We start from the raw sequence: 20,085 nt of genomic DNA, 5'->3' as shown, positions 1-20,085 counted from the left end.
ATGTCTCTTAGAGTTACGGAAACTGGTTGTGTACGGTCCCTGTCGCTTTGGATGGAATCTCCAGGAAGCCGTGCACTTGCTTAAGCTGGTGTGTAAAACGTTCATTTTCACAATGGTGAAAATGCGGTTCCTGTTCTGGGCTGCTAGAGCAGAGTTGGGTTAGGATGAGAAAGTGTTAAGCTGCTGCTGAATGCTGTTCTCCCAGCTTCTGTGGAGCCATTGTCTTAACGCCGATACAGGAGCTGGCCGTCCTCCCTTCCAACCGGGACTGCTTTGTGTTGTTTTGGAAAGAGCAAGTGAAAATATTGCAGTTTCGAATTTCAATGACGGTCACGTGGTTACAGATGGATGAATTCTCAGCAACCTAGGTGCTAGTTCCAAAGCATTTCATATATATTCTGGGAGTACAAGTATTTGAATTATGAAGAGTACTGCTCTGTTCCTAATAAGGAATCAGTCAAAGAAAATGAATTGTGGAACAGCTACTGTGAAAAAGAGTAAAGAGTAAAAAGTAAATGTCATTCTTGGATTTAATGTGGGCTAAATGGGGTTTGACTCTTCCTTCAAATTCCAGTTTGCAGAAATAAATGCAGTGCTGGCTGTGTGGGAAGCCCTTGCTCTGATTTCCTGCCTGGAAATCCTCCCACTCACTGCTCTCCTCGTGGGACTGAGTAAATACCGAGGCCGGCAGCACTAATCGTCCCCAAAATGCTGAGTCTGGTTCCCTCCCTACAGATTCTGCCTGACCTGTGGTGTGTTCCCACCACTCTCTAATTCCAGTTAGTTGTTTGAAACGCTGGTAATTCACATGTTAAATCGACAACAGGAGTTAAATTCACCCTAATTGGATTTTATACTTGGAGGTATTTTTAAATTAAAATGATCTTTAGCTGAAGAATCACTGATGTTCAGGTACAGGCTGATATATGGGAACAAAAGCATTCTCACCATATAAGTGCTAGGCAAAGACCATCTCCAACAACGGGGAGTCTAACTGCCTGTTCTGACATTCAATGTCATGTCTCCTCCACCATTGACATCACAGGGGAAACCCTTAGACTTGAACCGAGCCAGATACATACTGGTCGGGGGCTGGGCACCCTGCAGCAGGTGACTTGCCTCCTGATGCTCCATGGCTCTTCCACCATCTACATGAGAAGGGTGATGGGAAACTCTCCACTTGCCTGCATAAGTGATAAGATAAGATATCTTTATTAGTCACATGTACATTGAAACACACAGTGAAATGCATCTTTTGTGTAGAGTGTTCTGGGGGCAGCCCGCAAGCGGCGCCACGCTTCCGGCGCCTACATAGCACGCCCACAACTTCCTCACCCGTACGTCTTCGGTATCTGGGAGGAAACCGGAGCACCCGGAGGAAACCCACGCAGACACGGGGAGAACGTACAAACTCCTTACAGTCAGCGGTGGGAATTGAACCCGGGTTTGCTGGCGCTGTAATAGCGTTACGCTACTGCTACAACTACCATGCCTGTTGTTGAAGCTGTTCAATCCTCTCCGTAAGCAATCTGCTTATTGGCAACCCTATCCACCATCCTGAATAATCACTCCCTCCTGTCACTGTTACACTGGTTGCTCTGTGTGCCCTCTTCAAAATCTATTGTGTTTACTTACCAATATCAAGGCAACAGCATTTCCCAAACTTGTGCCCATCAAGAACGACAAAGGCACCAAGCACTTGGGAACGCTTCTGGTCATCTTAATTTGGAAAAATATCACCTTCCTTCTTCAGCATGAGGGTCTAAATCTTGGAACCCCCCCCTCCAGCAGCCCTGTGGCAGCACCCTCGCCAGCTCCCCAAGGGCACTTTGGGTTGGGCAATCTGTGCTGGCTTTGCCAAAACTGCCCATGTCCCCAAATAAAAAAAAAATTCTTTTCCAAATAAATTTTCTGCAGTTGCTTTCAAACTTTGCATTGCCCAATCTAGTCCCACTGACTAAGGTCACGTCACTGATGTGCTGTGTAATTGCCCTTTCCTGTGCTCGCCTGGATTGGTTTGATTAATCTCTGTGTCACAAACACCACATTCGTTGTGGAATCTGAACAGGGTGGACCAGGGATGTGGTTGTTTTAAATTCAGTTCAAATTTTCAATGAACAAACCTATGCTTTATTGCTGTGAGGATTGTGGATGAGGGGTACTTGCAGGGGGCCGAGGAGCTGTTCAATGGAATTGCGAATTGCGCTGATCAGTGTAAATAAGGTTCCTCTGAAGGCTTGTCATGTTACTGCCATCTGTTGGCCGCAGGTGGGATTTCCCCACTGGGGGAAGAATCATTCATCGTTTCCCCAGCAGAGACCCAACTGGTTTGTGTTCCCCACTTCTCTGCCATTGCTGCTCAGTGCCTGTTCCCAGAGGATCCCCAAAAATGGTTGAAGCCTGAGTGCTTGGCATTTCCGTTTGTGCCTAAACTATAAAACATGCACAACAGTTCAGCAGTTGGAATCAGCATTTTTTTGAACAGAATTGAAATATTTTGTTTTTTTTATGTCATATTGCTTATGGAAATTGTTTCGCACTTCACACATTTTTTGTGCAAGACCAGTATTCCATGTTACGTTCCATGTTCAGTTCCCCTTCCAGAGACTTGCCATCCAGGCAGACGCTGGCGTGCAACAATAAGGGAGTGCTGCAGTGTTGGGGGTGCCCTCTTCTGGATATGATGTTAAACTGAGGGCTCGTCTGCTCTCTAAAAAGATCATGAAAGTCTCCTATTTCCATGAAGAATAGGGTGTTACCTTACGGTGTCCTGGCCAATATTTGTCCTGAACCATCCTTTCTAGAAACCATCTTTTGGGTCATTGTCACATCGCAGTGTATGAGAGATTACTGTGCGCTGATTGGCTACCTCATTTCCCAAAGCACAATTGTGACTGCACTTCAAAAGCAGTTAATTATTTGTGAAGCACTTTAGGACTTCCCGAACAGGATGTGTAGGCACTATATGAATGTAAGTCTTTCATTCTCTTGAGCAATTTTGAGATGGTGCTTCAGTGGAAGAAACAGGAATGGCGTTCAGTGACGACAGTGTTGATTAAAGATATCTTGAACATCTCTAACGTAGTCTGAAGTAAGGAACATTGGCTGCAGAAATACTGGGAGAGATGAGGACTGCCCTGGTAGGATGCTGGCACACACTCGTTGGGCCAAACGGCCACTCCTGTGCTATTATCATTCTATGACAATGATTTTGCTGGGAATGTAGGGCTGTGGTACACAGTCAGGTCCCGCAGGGTTCAGCTAAATCGCTGTTTATATGTCTTATGGTGTTGTTGGAATGATATGAGTAGACCAGGGCACGTGGCAAACTCCACTGCTCTTCTTCAGATGGTGCCACACAGTCTTTTAACATGTCCCTGTGGCCTTGGTTTAACACCTCTGACAGTGCAGCACTCCTCCTGTTCTGCACAGAGAGATCGGTCCTGTGCTCGTGTTTAGAGTGGTGTTTGAACTCACAGCTCACAACTCACAAGTTCTTGGATGGAGCCAAGGTTGACTGTTGTGTGTACTTATTTAAGTTACAAAGCTTTGCTGTCATTCAAAAAAAACGAGAAGCTTTTTCTTCATATTGAAGTTAATAATATGGCAATAATCATTAAATTAACCAAAGATAAAATTAACTTTTAATCTATAAAAATTGCACTTGATTCATAAAGCTCTGATGAGAGAAGAGGTAGAATCTTCTAGTCAGGATCTTTTTTCCAGGGTAGAAATGTCAAGTACACGAGGACGTGTATTTAAGGAGAGAGGGGGAAAGTTAAAGGAGAGGTGTGGGGCAAGTTTTTTTACGCAGTGGTGGGTGCCTGGAACGGGCTGCTGGAGGAAGTGGTGTTTAAGAGGCTGTTAGATAGGCACATGAATATACAGGGAATGGAGGGATGCAGATCATGTGCAGGCAGAATAGATTTAGTTTAAGTCAGCGTCGCGTTCGGCACAAACATGGTGAGCTGAAGGGCCTCTTCCTGTGCTGTACTCTTCTGTGTAAGTTGTTTTATTGCACAGGCCAACAGTGACAGGATTTTCTATTTTTAATTTACCTTCCAGCACATATAATAATTTTTTAGTAATCAGTTGATTCTGTCTGGGGTGTTTTGGGGACAGATACGGCACCTGCGAGAGCAGTTGGAAGAGTGTTACCGAGAGCGAGATGAAGCGTTTCTGAAGAGCCAGCAGCTGAAGCAGAACATCAGCGACCTGGAGCGCGACCTTGAAAGTAAAACGCATTGTGTCGACGATCGAGTGCGACAGGTCAAGCAAATGGAGGTGAACAGAAGCTTGTGATCAACTTTACTTTATCATAACATTTAGCTTTGACCCTGATCTGGGACAAGCTGAAAGTGTCACAGGATCACACCTGACTGTGTGGCTCATTTTCAACTGAACCACACCATCAAAAGTTGAATTGACCTTCCTAAGAAATGTTTTGTCTTAAAGGGGTGAATAAATATTTTTGGTTTAAATTGTTCTAACCATTTAAAAAATAATCAATAAATGAAATGTTAGTTATGAATGCTAATGTAATGAAATTGTTATATCTTCAGTAATATGTTATGCAAAAAGATGTCTGTTTAATTGCTTACATAGTTTGCATATCTTTTGGGGAGTAACTTCACTCTGCAGTATTTGTTAGTTAAATCAATACATCTGCTAAAGAATTCTAAATCGAATGGATATGGACACCAGAACCAATATGGAAACATAATGCATCACTTGTGTATATTAGGTGGAAGCTGTTTTATGGGAACAGCGGTTGTTTTTCCGAGTCCATTTCCACTTCAACCTGATTTATGTTTGCAGGATAAACTGGCGGATTTGGAGATGGAGCTGGATGAGGAGAGAAACAATTCAGACCTCCTGACAGATCGCATCAATAGAGACAGAGAGCAGGTAACTGAGCCATTTGAAGTGACTAGGTAATGGATTGTTCATGCTGCAGTTGAAATTGCTGTCCACTCAATGCGATATGAATGTGCCACATAAAGCTGCAAACATAGTGCCAGCCAATCCAGCAAAAAAGTTCTACAGGACAGCAAATAAAATCAAAAACAAGTTGAAAAAGCAACTGATAAATCTTCAGGAGTTAATATTGAATACTCGTCAGTAGATTGATTCTCCTCCCCATGTAACCCAACTGCTGTTGTATTTTGAAGTTGCATTGTGTTTGGGATAATGTGTAGACGTGACCATAAACAAAAACCATCGGCTGTGTTGGTTGATGTTTTCTGCACCAGGCAGTGTCAATGGGTGAGCTGTTCAATAAACATTTCTTGTATAACATGCTGGAAAGGTGCAGATCTGCAGCCAACAGCCTCACTCATAAATAGACCTGTCAACACCCACGTTGTCTGATATGTTTGTTTATGGATTTTGTAAACTGCCCCCACATTCACTGGCTCCAGCTCTTCTCTAATAAATGTGTGAAAAAAATCCAAATCTGCCCAATAACATATCCAGTTTGGCATCAGAGCTTGCTCTGCCATTCAGCTGGATCATCGCTAGCCCATCCTGCCTTGTCCCATAACCCTTGATACTGGAATGGCAGCTTGAAGTAGAATTGTTATTCTGCAACTCGTGGAGAAAAGTGGCTCTGTTCTCAATGTGCTCATTGTGAGCAGTACCTTTGTGTAAGGCCACATAAAAGGGGGCACAGTACAGGTTGCATTTACCTCAAACTTTACTTCTATTTGCAGCAAAGTGAAATAGGTTAACAGCAGAGTGAAATTCCTCAGTTTTGGGTTCAATAACCTTTAAATGACATGTTGGATCGTATCACTTTCACACTTACCTAGCTAACTTGGCTGTAGTTTTAAGTCCTTTGATAATAATAGGTTATAGATGTGCTTAAATAAAGATGGTGCAACCAGTATGAATGGCGAAGGCTATAGTTGTCATTAGTGCCGTATCGGTTTCAGTCTGGACGGGTTACCACTGATGTAACAGAGCCAGGAGCAGGGCATTTAGCTCTGTTACTGATTATTACTGATTACTCGCAAGCTCCATTTTCACTAAATGCTCTTGTGTGCAAAGTTTCTACACACAAGTCTCACAGCCAAAAGTACTGACTATATCCACCCATCTAATCTGTCTTAAGACGGAATCACTGCTTAGCCCACAACATTAAAGGTTTATTGTTCCTGCATAATATTGTTTTGAAATACTATATATCAAAGGGAAAGCAATTTCTTCACTCGTATAGAACGATCAAGCAAGTTGGGATTTTTAAATATGTCCAAACAGCGAAGTCAGCATCTCTCCAGTGGGTTCCATGCCTCGCTTAAGAGCTGTTTATTTCCATTGATTAGTTGCCAAATTATAGAATAAACCATTCACGAGCTACAGAATTTTACATCATGTTTCTGTCATTTGATCTTCTGGTATGTGATTCAAAGAGTCCTTTTAACCTCCACCACCAATAGGTTTTAAATCAGGAGATTATGGAAAGGGCTTTTATACCTCCTGACTTTGCATGTTGAGAGATTTGAGCTTCTTTTTCCACAAAAATAATAATTCCCTTAAAATTGGATTGTACTTAATTTCCATTAGTTTGTAAATTGAAGATTATTTTACATCTTGGCTTGTATGGAGATTCTTCTTTGCATTGCCAGCTTGTGTGTTTTCTGAATGTGTTCACTCTATTCAAAATAACTACGTGCCCATTTTTGATATTCATAATCTAGTTGCACTTTGAATATTGAAATTGGATGGTTTAATGACATTTCCTTGTTTTGCCAATGTTCATTGTTTCTTGGTACATTGAGTGGATGTGCATGATTTATAGTTGACTGTACAATATCTCGGGGTAAATTCTTTTAAAATGGAAGTTGTGTCTTCATTGGAGAGCAGAAGCTGGGTTTTGAAGGAGGCAGGTTTGGCAGTGGATGTTGTTGTGCTAATGTGTTAACGAAAAAGTGGTTGAAGTTTGATGTTCCACTTGTACACATTCACTGATCATTGCCCAGCAGTTAAAACATGTTAGGAGTTAGGTTAATATATTGCATAGAACTTACCAGGACTGTTATGACATGATAAGTAGGCCATTCAGCCCAAGTGGTTTATGCTGGTGATCATGCACCACACAAGCCTCATCCCACTTCATCTCACCTCATCGAGGTATACCTCTGTTCCTTCCTCTTTCATGGTCTTTTCCATAAATACAGCCATGCATGTACCAGCAGATCTTGCATTCTGCTGTGTTAAAGATACAAGCCTTCCAATGAGTGGCTAATCGAAGGCCCTGATGTAAATGCAAATTAACCCATCACTCTATTCAGCGAGTGTTACGAAGTTCCTCCACCACCGCCAATATCAGATTAGAAGTGGTCACTCTGTCTTTACTGTTTGTGGGATCTTGCTTTGCACACATAATAACAGCTATTGAATGGAATTAATTGGCTAAAAACACTCAGGTCATCGTGAGGTTCAAAAAAAAGATGCTCTGTAAATGGACCATTTTTCTTAGTTAGGATTGTAGGTTGATTTCTGTAAATAGTAGATTTATATATTTGCTAAATAACTATCAGAGAATAAATCTGTTTGACAGTTTGGTCTGTTATGGTAGTGTCTTGATTGACTGACAGTGACCTTCACTGATGTGATGAGAGTTACAATGGAAGTTGGACGTATCACCCAGCTGAATGTCGGGCACCTAATCTCCGATTACATCGTGAGAACGATGCAGAGACAGAACAAGGTCTTGGGTCTAGAACCTTGGAAAATATGTAAAGTGAGCTTGAATCAGAACTCAACCCAAGCTCCGCGTCAGGTCTTGGATGGCTTCAGAGATCTCTGCAGCCAATGGCATGTAATCACTGCTATGAGAAACACAACAGATAAATTACAGAGCAGGATCCCACAGAGAGAGTCCAGGATTCTGGTGGTAATGATGGCAAACTATTGGAGTTTGCCTTTGTTACTCTGAGAACAGGCAAGGACTTTGGGACTTTTGTAACTGCGTAATTTTAGCACATACCATGAAGTTGCCATTGGTGACGCAGTACATCTTCACAAGCATCCTTCTCCAGTGATGTTGATGGAAATTACTTGAACTGATTTGAATTTTGTTTACTGATGAAGTAATCCTTTGCAACATTCCTTGACAGTGCTTTCTGAAATTTCACTAGATCTTTATGGAGAACTTTCAGTAAGGTCAGCAACAAGTGCCACTGAGTGGAAATTTTGTGGTGATCTGCCCGTATTACCTAGGACATTTGGTGTAAGAATAGTTAGATGGCAATGGATTACCATAGGAGGTAGGCACTTGGTCTGACACAGGCACTACACTGGAAACTGTTGGGTTGACAGAGATTTGATCCACAATGAGGACGGAGAGAATTTTTTTCTAACCTTCACAGACTGTCAAGGTGACTACTATTACTTTATGAACCCTAAAATTATTGTTGATCGCAGACAATGATCAACAACAGAACCTTCCTGCTGGTTAGAGTGAAATCAGCAGATATACATGCATTGAGTGTGGTCCTTCAAAGCTCGCAGAATGTGTGTGTTACTGGACATTGACTCCATCCATTCAGGAAGTGCTTCTGAAACCTCTCAACTGTAGAAAGTGATGTGAAATGAGCTTGTGTATGTACTTAAGAGGCTTTTAGTCTTAACTAATATATTGATTCTTATTTAAACTGAGGGCTAACTCTGAAGAAATTGTATAGCTATGACTGGCAGAGGGAAGGTTTTCCAGCCTTTGATGTTTATATTAATATTATTTTACCCAATACCATATTTAGAATATGTATAAAAATAATGGTTGCCATATTTTACATTGAATGTCTTCCACTTTATTGTTCAGGAGAAAAATATCTTTTGTCTTAGGCTTTTTGCCCAGTCTTCAGATGGGAATAATCAACAAATGTTCCAGCTTTTGCATAGTTCAGTTACCTCAGCTGTATGTGGGTGCTGGATGAAGCAAGGTTCTGTTGTGCTGACCTTGAGCTCCACTAATCACTAAATAGTTCTTTGAAACTTCACACAGCGAGGGTTCAGTCCCTGAAGAGTTGCCAATATCTGGGTTTCCTCCAAAAACACTTGGGTTTATTTAAAAATTGTTCAACCAATATTTGGAGTTGCAAAGAAAGTTTATGCTTTGAAGACCTTCACATGCACAAAATTACAATTTATAAGATGAATAGGATAGTTTTGAGAGCTGCAAAATTGTAATCCAGAATCCCCAGCTCACAGTAAATTGATAAGCTCTGTGCAAATTGATAAGATCCCCTAGTTTTTGACCCATTACAATCAGAATGTTTTTATTGGTGAGACTGAGTTTTAATGGTGTTAACAACAGAAGGATATTACTGGGAGAAGAGAGTCTGTAAAGTACACAGATGCACAAAATGCTTCATTGCCTATGAATTACAGTTGAAGTGTGTTCACTGTTAGTTTGCAGGCAGAATCAGGAATCAAGCTGCACATAAGGTCACATAAACACTAAAAATCTTCACTCAAGTCATTAAGTGATGATCTGGAATGCATGACAGATGTTTTCTGGTTTCCTGACTACATGCTATTTTGTTAAGTGGGATTTATTTCCTTTTAAAGTTTGTCCAAGTGATGTTTTCAGCCAAATGTGTCTGAGCTTCAAATCTGGTGAAGCAAGATTTAACTTTGTAAAATGCTTTCGGTGCGGATTGAATACTGGGGAGTGCGTTTATTCAATTTAGCTTACAGCTGTTTTATCTTTTTGCTAATAAAATGGTGCAGTTTGCATTTTAACTTACTCGTGCTGAGGTGGCCTTTCTCCTTCAGCAATGTCCCAGACTTTCCACCACAACTTCTCCCCTCCTTCTTGAATTCACAGAATTTCCCTGTTGTGTTGTTGCCTTCCTCTTGCCACCATACCTGCAGTCCCAGCGACTGCAGCTTGTTAGTGCTACCCCCCCCCCGACCAACCCCCCCCCCCACCCCACCTCTCCAGTTTTGAGAACCCAGTGTTTTGTTGCCAACCTGGTGTTCCTCACTGTGAGGAGGTTCCCCCACTGCACTCTGGTGTTCTTTTTGCTGTGAGAGACAGGACTGTTACCACGGCAATGATGGACCGAAGGCAAGATAAGCAAGTCCTGCAGTTCCCATTGCTCCTGCCCTCTGGTAGGTCCCCGCTGATAACTGTGCACCTGCTACATGGACACCAGGTGTTGGAGGCAACTCATTGACAGTGTGGAAATGAAGTCCCATCGCCTGGATGAAAAATAAACCAGGCAAAGCTAACAATGTTTGAGCTTGTTCCGTTGTGATGGCTTGAGTCCCTGCAGCGTTTATTGGCAGTGATTATATGGAGTCAGTGCAGAATAAATAAGCTCAGAGGAGAGCTAATCACTTGATTCAAGAAAGGAAGTAAACGCTGGCATTCAAATCCTAACAGTTGACCCGACCTTCAGAATGTGGAATGTGTTCTGTTCTTGCAACATGGAGTGGTTCCAATCCAGGCTACCTAATGCTTTAATCTGTTCTTTGCTTTCTTTATATTTTGAATTTAAAATAATAATTGCATTCACTTGGTATGTAGTTTTTATCAAATGTTTTAATTTTGGATAAAGGTGGCCTTTGGACAATGCTTGGATTGCTGAATTCTTACTAACTGATGTTTCGGTGATTCTGGTGCTGAATGGTGTGATTAGCCTACGAAAAATTTACCTCAGGAGTAGGAATGATATCTCGACTATTTACGTTTAAGGTTTGCACTAGAGCAAGAAGTGGCTTGTGGTGAAAGTTCTTTTAAAGTTGTCATTGAACTGTATTTGCTGAGAAATTCAGTTGTGTGATGTTTCCGGGGCTGGGCAGCCCCGATGGTGAAATTTTCCACTCGCTTCAAGTTGCTGTGGAAATTGAACCAGCAGCTCCTTGGTGTCAGTCACCCTTGCACCCCTGGCGCTGGAGGACATCATTCCACACACAGCTTTCCTTTTGGAGCATTGCTGAGGAGTTTGGACCCTGTAGTCCTGGGACTGCCTGTTATTGTGCACTCTGTGCACAATAACAGGCAGTCCCAGGGGCGGTGCAGTGAAAGTACCTTCATCCTTGGTTGTACCTTCACTGCACTGCCCCTCTCCTGCCCAGATTTTCATCCAACCCCTGGACTGCACCACCCTTCCCAAACTTTATTTTACTCTCCCCTCTTACCATCCCTCCTCACACCACCCACGACTGGTCTCTCAGCCCCCCTTCCCTCCACTACCAAACACTGAGTGGCTCCCATCCAAGCAAGTGAAGGGGCCAGATAACCTTATGGCCAGTGGTCTACTGAACCCAGCCGCGGAAGGCAACACTGGATGATGCATTTTCAACTCTGAAAATGTCCAACCTGTCAATCGGTTCCACCCACTGGCCTGGGTGAGGTTTACAGTGGCGGCACTGCCTGAATTCCTGGGCACTGACCATTGCTCTGTACTTCACGGTCACTTCAAAGGGACAAAATAACACATACAAAACTCTCCTGTTGTCAATGGAGACAGCAAGAGCCAACCCCTGGAGTTATTTCAATGATGCTCCTACAAATCTGAATTGTGCAAAGACAAATATTAGCCATGGCAAGGCACATCCAGGCCGTATTAGTCTAGCTACTAACTCGGGGGTTTTCAACTGGTTGTGGGGACTGTTTGAATATAGTCCTAAATTAGTTAATGGTTTGCAATATCTAAGCTGTTTTTATGTGTTGTGAAGGGCCAACACACACAGGAATGAGCTGTTCTTGAAATGTCTCTGTTTCACACCAGCAGTGGGAAAGCAGTCAGGTACCACCGGTCTGCCCTCCGGTCCATTGGTTCTTCCACATTTTTTGCTCTTTGGATTCTCAGCCTCGAGGAGCTGCCTTCCCACTGAACCCATTTTCACCATTTTACTGTTATGCAGTGGTGTCGTTAATGAATGCAGTTGTTTCATTTGTGTCCTCCACATAACACTGCTGGAGGATTTTTGGAAACAGTAACTTGAGGGTCAAAATATTTGGCCCATGACTTTGCTGACAGTTAAAATTATACTGCTGCTAAATGGAGTTAATTTTCTCCCCCTGTGTGAGGTTAGGTGACCTTCCCACAGTGAGAAGTGTTGGAGCATTTTTTTTAAAGTTCAAATAAAATCTCTATTACTTTTCTCATGTAAACCCACCTGACTTTTAAAGTGAACTGCTCGGTACCTGTGTAAATCTTCACACTGCTTTTATGCTCACTGCCTTGCACTCCCGGCTTCCAGGGTCCTTCATTGTACATTGTACGTCTCAACTTGTTTGATTGTCGTAGTTCTGGCTTTACGAATACTTGAGTTGCACTGTAACATTCAGCTGGCTTTCCACAGTTGTTGGTAAAACAGAAAATGCCCAGCAGGTCGGACAGCATCGGTGGGGTGCAAAGCAGAGTTTAAATTGCAGGGAAAGTGGGAAGTGACAGAGAGGTGGAGAGAGCAAGAGGGAGGACTTCTGACGGGGTAAAAGGCAGGTGAGAAGGATGAAATGGGGTGGGTTGGACATTGGTGAACAACTGTATGTATTGTGTGGAAATGGGGAGCTGGGGGTTAAAGCTGAGTCTGGTTCACCGTGGTAGAGGGGGTGTATTTTTGTGCTCGGAAACCTCAACTCAAATGGATCCAAGGCACAGTTCAGGCTGCGAGAGGTTCTGATTAGCTGAGGTACGTTTCTCGATCTGTTGGAGAGGATAATTCATTCCAGGCACGAAGCAGGAGAAAACTGTCTGCCAAATAATAAAAAAAGAAAGCTATTCCACTAAACATTACCAAGTAATGGATGAAATGAAACAGAACGAGAAGGAATTTTGCTGTATGTGATGTTAAAGCAAGGAAACCTAGCATCAATTCAGACACTTAACCATCTTGATTTGAAATAAATTTGGGAGTAAAGAATTGCTTTAAATGCAGTTAACTCAGAAGTAAACTTGAAGATCTGTTAGAATAAAGGGATCCTTGGGATAATTGCTGCCTGTCACAAATGAGTTTGCTCTCCAACTGGTCCAGATGTTTTAGACTAGCCTCACAATTATAGTTCCCAAAGTCTTTTGGCAACCAACCTGAACAACTCAAGGCTGCCGAAAGTGGAACCAAACGTGTGTGTGTTCCTTGAATCTTTGCTAGGGTTTTAACACAATTTGATGCGATTCAGTTATCTGCTGATTTGTAAGATTTGTGAAATTCCATTGAATCTCTTGTTCGGAAGCAGTTACAGTGCTTTATTTAGCAAGTGTATTTGATCAGCTTGACACTGTGTGGTACGAAGGAGGAATGTCCCAGTCCAATTGCAGCATTGCTGTTCTGGCAAACCCTCTCAAAGTACTTACACTGACTGCAAAAGCCCATTCTGTAAACAAATCAAGCATGAAAGCCATTATCATTAATCTTGAATATGAAGTTATAACTAAAAAGAAATGTACTCAGGAACACTGAGACATTCTGAGAGAAATATTTTTCTGTATTTACAGTTCCAGGCAAGCTTTTCAAAAAGAAATTCCATTCCAGACCCCAGTACAAGTTTCTATCAACCTCAGGATAAATGCAACTGTATTCATTTGTACCAGATGTTAATTCCCTTCTAAAATCAACTTCCTGGCCTTTCACTTCCAATAATATAATTCCGAATGAATTTTGTATGTCTTACAAGCTGTTTCATATTATTCCTAATATCAAACAACTGTGTCTTTTAGATATTTTCCCCAACATTCCCTTCAGCCAATAATCAGGGTCAAGGTCAAGTGTTTCTTCTTCAAATGCTCCTTTGGTCTGATAGTAATAAGAAAAATTTACTATGGTGCATTAATCCTAGAATCTATCCAGGGTGTTCCTTAAATCAAAGAATCATAGAATTGTACAACATGGAAACAGGCCATTCAGCCCTACTCATCCACGGTAACCTGTGGGCACTGTTCTGTATTATCCTGTCTCCCTGCACTTGGTCCATAGTCCTTTAGACCTACGTGATTCAATGGCTCATCTAGATGCTGCTTAATTGCTGTCAGCGACCCAACTCCTGCCACATTCCACTGAAGAAGGTCCACCTTGTATCCCTCTAAATCCCTACCCCATTCCTGTAAACCTAAGTCCTCTAGTTTTATTCTCCTCTGATGCGGGGAGGAGTTTGCAGCAGTCTCCCCTATCTACATCCCCCATCATTTTATGTATCTCAGTCATGACCCCTGTTAACCCCGTCTGCTCCAGAGAGAACAGACCCACTTCTCCAGCCTCTCCTTGTAACTGAACTGCTCCATCCCAGGCACCATCCTGGTGAATCCCCTCTGCACCCTCTCCAGCGCCATCACATCCTTCCTACACCTTGGTGACCAGAACTGCACGCAGGACTCCCGCTGAGGTCTGACCAAGGTTTTATAAAGTTGGAGCATAACCTCCCTGCTCTTGTGTTCACTGCCTCAACTGAAGGCTCTTATCACATTTGCATTCCTAACCACATTATCTACCTGTGTTGCCACCTTCAATAATCTATACTCTCCAAGACCCTATCATCCATGGTGTATGTCCAAGCCTCATTAGTACTCCCAAAATATATCACCTCACATTTATCTGGATTAAACTCCATTTGCCATTTCTCAGCCCACTTCACCAACACATCAACGTCACTCTGTGGCCTAAGACTGTCAAAGACTCCGCTGATCTTTGTGTCATCTGCAAACTTACTGATCATGCCTCCCACGTATATTTCTAAGCCATTCGCGTATACCACAAACAGCAAGGGTCCCAGCACCGATCCCTGTGGGAAATTAGGCGTCCAAATGAAAATAAAACAACCCTCTCCCAAGTCCCTCTGTCTCCTATTGCCAAGCCAATTCTGGATCCAGTTTGCCAACTTCCCCTGGATCCCATGGGCTCCAACCTTTTGGACCAGTCGCCTATGTGGGATCTCATCAAAGGCTGTACTGAAGTCCATGTTTATCACATCTACTACCCTACCCTCATTGATGCACTTTGCTACCTCTTCAAAAAAATTCAAATTGGTCAGACAGGATCTGCCCTTGACAAAGCCATGCTGGCTGTCTCTGACCAGTCCCTGCCTTTCCAAGTGATCATTAATCCTGTCCCTCAGAATTTTTCTAGTACCTTCTCTACCACTGATGTTAGGTTCACAGGTCTATTGTTACCAGTCCTTACTTCCAAAAGGGATTTCCCAGGGCCTGTATATGTGGTTTGTTCTGCAGCTTTGGTGTCCTGCAGCAGGAGATCATTGCACATGGGATAGAATCAAAATTCACATCACAATATAAAGAGCGGAGTGGATGAAGGGAGGTGAATGTCTAACTGTATTGTTTGCTAAAATGTAACTGCATAGAAAGTGAAGAGAGACTAAAGTGCTGAATAATGAAAGTAGAGCCGGTTTCATTAGAATGGAGTAAAACATTGAGATTAAATATTAAAATTTTGACAAATCTTTTCCAACACCATAACAGATTATTTTAGTGATGTTGGTTAAGCCCAAATGCTCTATGAGATAGTGCCATGTTTTAGTCAAAGCTTTGTTCAATTATTTTATTACATTTGGCTTTATATTTAAAACAAGAACATAAGAAATAGGAGCAGGAGTCGGCCATCTGCCCTGTCGAGCCTGCTCTGCCATTCAATAAGATCATGGCTGATCTGTCCATGGGTTCAGATCCACCTACCTGCCTTTTCCCCATAACCCTTAATTCCCCTACTATGCAAAAATCTAACTGTGTCTTAAATGTACTTAATGAGGTAGCCTCTACCGCTTCCCTGAGCAGAGAATTCCAAGATTCATTACTCTCTGGGAAAAGCAGTTTCTCCTCATCTCCATTCTAAATCTTCTCCCCCGAATCTTGAGGCTATGTCCCCTAGTTCTAGTCTACTTACCAGTGGAAACAACATTTCCCTACCTTCTATGTTATTTATCCCTTTCATAATTTTCTATGTTTCTACAAGATCCCCTCTCATTCTTCTGAATTCCAGTGAGTATAGTCCCAGGCGACTCGATCTCTCCTCATAGGCTAACCCCCTCATCTCTGGAATCAACCTGGTGAACCTCCTCTACACTGTCTCCAAAGCCAGTACATCTTTCCTCAAGTAAGGAGACCAGAACTGCACGCAGTACTCCAGGTGCGACCTCACCAGTACCCTGTACAGTTAGAGCATAACCTCCCTGCTCTTAAGTTCAATCCCTCCAACAATGAAGGCCAACCTTCCATTTGTCTTCTTGAGAACCTGTTGTACCTGCAAACCAGCCCTTTGTGATTCATGCGCAAGCACTCCCAAGGTCCCTCTGCACAACAGCATGCTGCGATCTTTCACCATTTAAATAATAATCTGATCTTCTATTTTTCCCTTCCAAAGTGGATGACCTCGCATTTACTAGCATTGTACTCCATCTGCCAGACCCTTGCCCACTCACTTAACCTATCTATATCTCTCTGCAGACTCTCCACATCCTCTGCACAATTTGCTTTTCCGCTCAATTTAGTGTGATCAGCAAACTTAGATACGCTACACTCCGTCCCCTCTTCCAAATCGTTAACATATATCATGCACTGTTGTGAGCCCAGCGGACTGTTATAAACATCTTTATATCCTGCAGTATGTTGTTAACTGTGTGTGTCATCCCCGTAAACTGAATTGAATAATTTTTTTGCTTTAAAAAATTCCATGAGAAGGAAAATAGTGGACAAGGGGATTTATTGTGTTTGTGTTGGATCTGTGAGGCTGGAGATTGACCTGTGCTCAGACTGAGTTTGCCACTGTTTCTGTCTATATTATAGCCATTAATATTTTTGATATTTTGCTCTACAGCTTCAATTAGCTTCATACACAGTTTTAACATTATGGATTAGTTACTGAAGTAGTTTCTCTCTTTAAAAAGAGGGCACTCCTCCTGATATTTGGCCAGTACAGTCTCTGCTGTACCCTCCAGATTCACTGGAAGGAGAAGTGAACCCTTGATGGTGTCCTGTCCCTACCACTGAGGCCCTGTTTATACTTACTTGGCAATGTTGGGCAGGCCACGTTGTTCACACATCCAACGTCAGGTCCCGAAAACAGACCCCATTCTGAGCTCAGTCACGGGAAGAGATTACCAGGTGCACAGGCGAAAAGATTCAAGGTTGTTTGACTAGGTGACCGTTTCGCAGAACACCTGCGCTCCGTCCGTAACTGTGACCCGCATCTCCCCATTGCCAGTCACTTCAACTCCCCCTCCCACACTGTCACTGATATGACAGTCCTCGGCCTCCTCCACTGCCAGGAGAATTCCAAGCGCAAACTGGAGGAACAGCACCTCATCTTCCGTCTTGGAACCTTGCAGCCTAACAGCATGAACATTGAACTCTCCCACTTTAGGTAATACCCACCCCAACCATGCTTCTTCTCTTCTTCCCTTTCTTAGCCCTTTTTTCCCTCTCTCTTCTTACCTTTGACCCATCCCCCGGTGGATCTGCTCTCCCCTTCTCCCCTGAACCTGCCTATCACTATCTCTTACCTGCATCTACCTATCACCACCTTGCGCCCACCCCGCCTCCCCTCTTTTGTCCACCTATCACTGCTCTGCTTTTCCCTCCTATATATTGGGCTTCCCCCTTTTCCTATCTTCAGACCTGAAGAAGGGTCCTGACCCGAAACGTTGAACGCCTGCTTTTCTCCATGGATGCTGCCTGGCCTGCTGAGTTCCTCCGGCATCGTCGTGTTTTTCATCTCGATTCCAGCATCTGCAGTCCTTTGTTTCTCTTGTGTTCAAAGCCTTCTCGAAGAAATGCGACCTCCCCCCTGGCTGCTCAGGATCACTGGCCCATGACAGCTCAGAGTGGAGAAGGACCATTTGGAAGAATATTGAGAACCTCGGGGTCATGCATTAGGAGCGCCCAGAGGTCCTGCAAAGGGGCAGGAGAAGAAGGTCACCTGGCAAACAATCCACCTGCCCGCACTCCCCATCAGCCACCACCTGCCCCATCTGTTGGGGGGGGGGTGGGGTCCTGCGGTACCCACATTGACCTTATTAACCACGTAGCGACTGGAGACAACGCAAGTCATCCTTAATCCTGAGAGTCTGCCTAAGGAGAAGAAAGACCCTCCCTTTAGACATTAATTTGTATCAGGAGGTTGTGGTTCATTCAACCTGCAGGTCAGTGATACCCAGAAGCCACGGTTGTTGTGTTTGCGCTAGTCTCAGCTGATTCAGTTTCCTGTCTGTCACCTGTATAGAGACGGTAGCTGAATTTACTTGTTGACATTAACCTGTTTATACTGTAACATTTAAGACAGAAATCATTCATGTTTTAACAAATTGAATGTGGCAGATTAAGATTAATTTGTGACTAGATAGACATCAGGTTTGCTCTAAAAACACACACCCACACACCTTTTGGTGTGGACCATATACCAGGATGGTCACTTCTTGAGAATAGTGAACACACCTTTGGCTTTGCATTCTTACCAATGGTAGGCCTTGCTTGAGATTCCGACCATTAAACATTGTTGCTCCCAGTATTCACTGGAACTTTTGGGGGTCACTGTTCCTGATCAAAAATTTCACCTTCAAGTGGGCAAAGGTGTAAAAACACCTTGTGTAAAGGGAGACTGGCGCATTGTAAAACAGCACTTGTAATAGTCCTGATTTTAATATTTACATCAGGCCATCATCCTTGAATTCGAGGGGCTGCCTGAGAAGAAGGAAGTCCCTCGATTCAGATGTTAGCCTGGCATTCAGCGCTGGACTTGAGGTAAGTCCCTGAAATGAGGAAGTTGGGGATTACGCAGATTGAAGACTGAATCTGTCAGCTTGCTCTGCTGGTGAACCTCCCATGGAGGGGAGCCCAGTCTTGTGGCTTCTTCCACGGTTACTCTGGGGACTCTCCACTTGAGTCCTGTGTCTGGAGTGGAATAAAGGTTACTTGAAGAAAGATTGGAGGAAGTTTGTACAGAACATAAACATTGGTGTGGGACAAGGTGACCCGATTCTGAAAATACGTTGTGACTCTATCACAAGTATGGTTAAAGATAAACAGTGTTTACAGCTTGCTGTTAATGTGTTGCAGACTGAGACATAAAAGACGTGATACCATTTTTATTGGAACATTGCGGAGAGGTGGGGGAATGGATGAAATCAGGATTTTAGCACCAAAACGACAATGTTTTACCACACACTGTAGGCAACTGTAAAATAATTTTGCCTTAAAATGATAGCTGAGGCCAACAAAAAAACTGGGGCCTTGCTTTACTGGCTGTGACATCCTGCAATAGTTCCCTGACATATGTGGTCTTTAAATTTAAGACTCAACAGAAACTAACCATAAGAAGCGTTGCAACAGGGATACCAGCACTCCCTCTCAATTTCCATCTTTCAGATGTATTTAACCATTTACCATCCAACAAGCCTTCTCCTTGGAGCACCGAGAGACTAGTTTCTGTGAAGATGAAAATCAAAACAAGCTGCAAATGCTGGAAAGCTGAAATAAAAACCGAAAATGCTGGGAACACTCAGCAGGTCAGTCAGCATCTGTAGGGAGAGGAACGGTTAACATTTCTGATGGGTCCTGGACCTGCAGTGTGAACTGTTTCTACTGCCACAAAGGCTGCCTGGCCATCTGTGTGTTTCCAGCATTTTCTGTTTTTATTCCTGCCCCCACTAAGCTCAGTACAGTCCAGTATGTAGTGTACCAACTGAGAACAAAGATATGAATAACTTCCAGAGGATCCCTGAAGCTATGCAGAAGTGGACAGGCTGTAACAGGGCAGCACAGTGGTGCAGCTGGAGGAGCCGCTGGTTCAAGTCCCGTAGGGTTTGCTCCATCTCCCCGTGACCATGTGGGTCTCCCCTTGGCGCTCCAGCTCCCTCCCACTCCCAAAGACGTGTGGGTTGGTAGGTTAAGTGGCCGCTGTAAATCACCGATAATGTGTTGGTTGTTGTCGGAGTGTCTGTGGGGCCTGATAGGAAAGTGGGAAGAATAGGTCACAGGGGTAATTAGTGGCGGTGTTGGATTGCCCTGTGAGCCAGCATAGATCTGATGGGCCAAATGGCCTCCTATGTTGGGTGGAAATGTATGGGACTTCTTTGGGTTTTGTTTATTCTGATATTGGCAAAGTTATCAGTTTTTGAAGGTGGAA

General features: G+C 43.3%; 1 protein-coding gene across 1 annotated transcript in view; it reads left to right on the top strand.

Moving 5' to 3' along the window:
* The window catches only part of cgnl1 (cingulin-like 1), a 137,096-nt gene that overhangs the window by 102,451 nt on the left and 14,560 nt on the right, over positions 1 to 20,085 (top strand). Inside the window, exons 13-14 of the mRNA XM_052040562.1 lie at positions 4,123 to 4,284; positions 4,819 to 4,908. Coding sequence (XP_051896522.1) covers positions 4,123 to 4,284; positions 4,819 to 4,908 — 252 coding nt within the window. The remainder of the gene's footprint in view (positions 1 to 4,122; positions 4,285 to 4,818; positions 4,909 to 20,085) is intronic.

Source organism: Pristis pectinata, chromosome 28 (genome assembly GCF_009764475.1).
Source record: "Pristis pectinata isolate sPriPec2 chromosome 28, sPriPec2.1.pri, whole genome shotgun sequence".
Classification (NCBI taxonomy): Eukaryota; Metazoa; Chordata; class Chondrichthyes; order Rhinopristiformes; family Pristidae; genus Pristis; species Pristis pectinata.
Note: the sequence above shows the minus strand (reverse complement) of the source record. Positions and strands in the feature narration are given on the sequence as shown.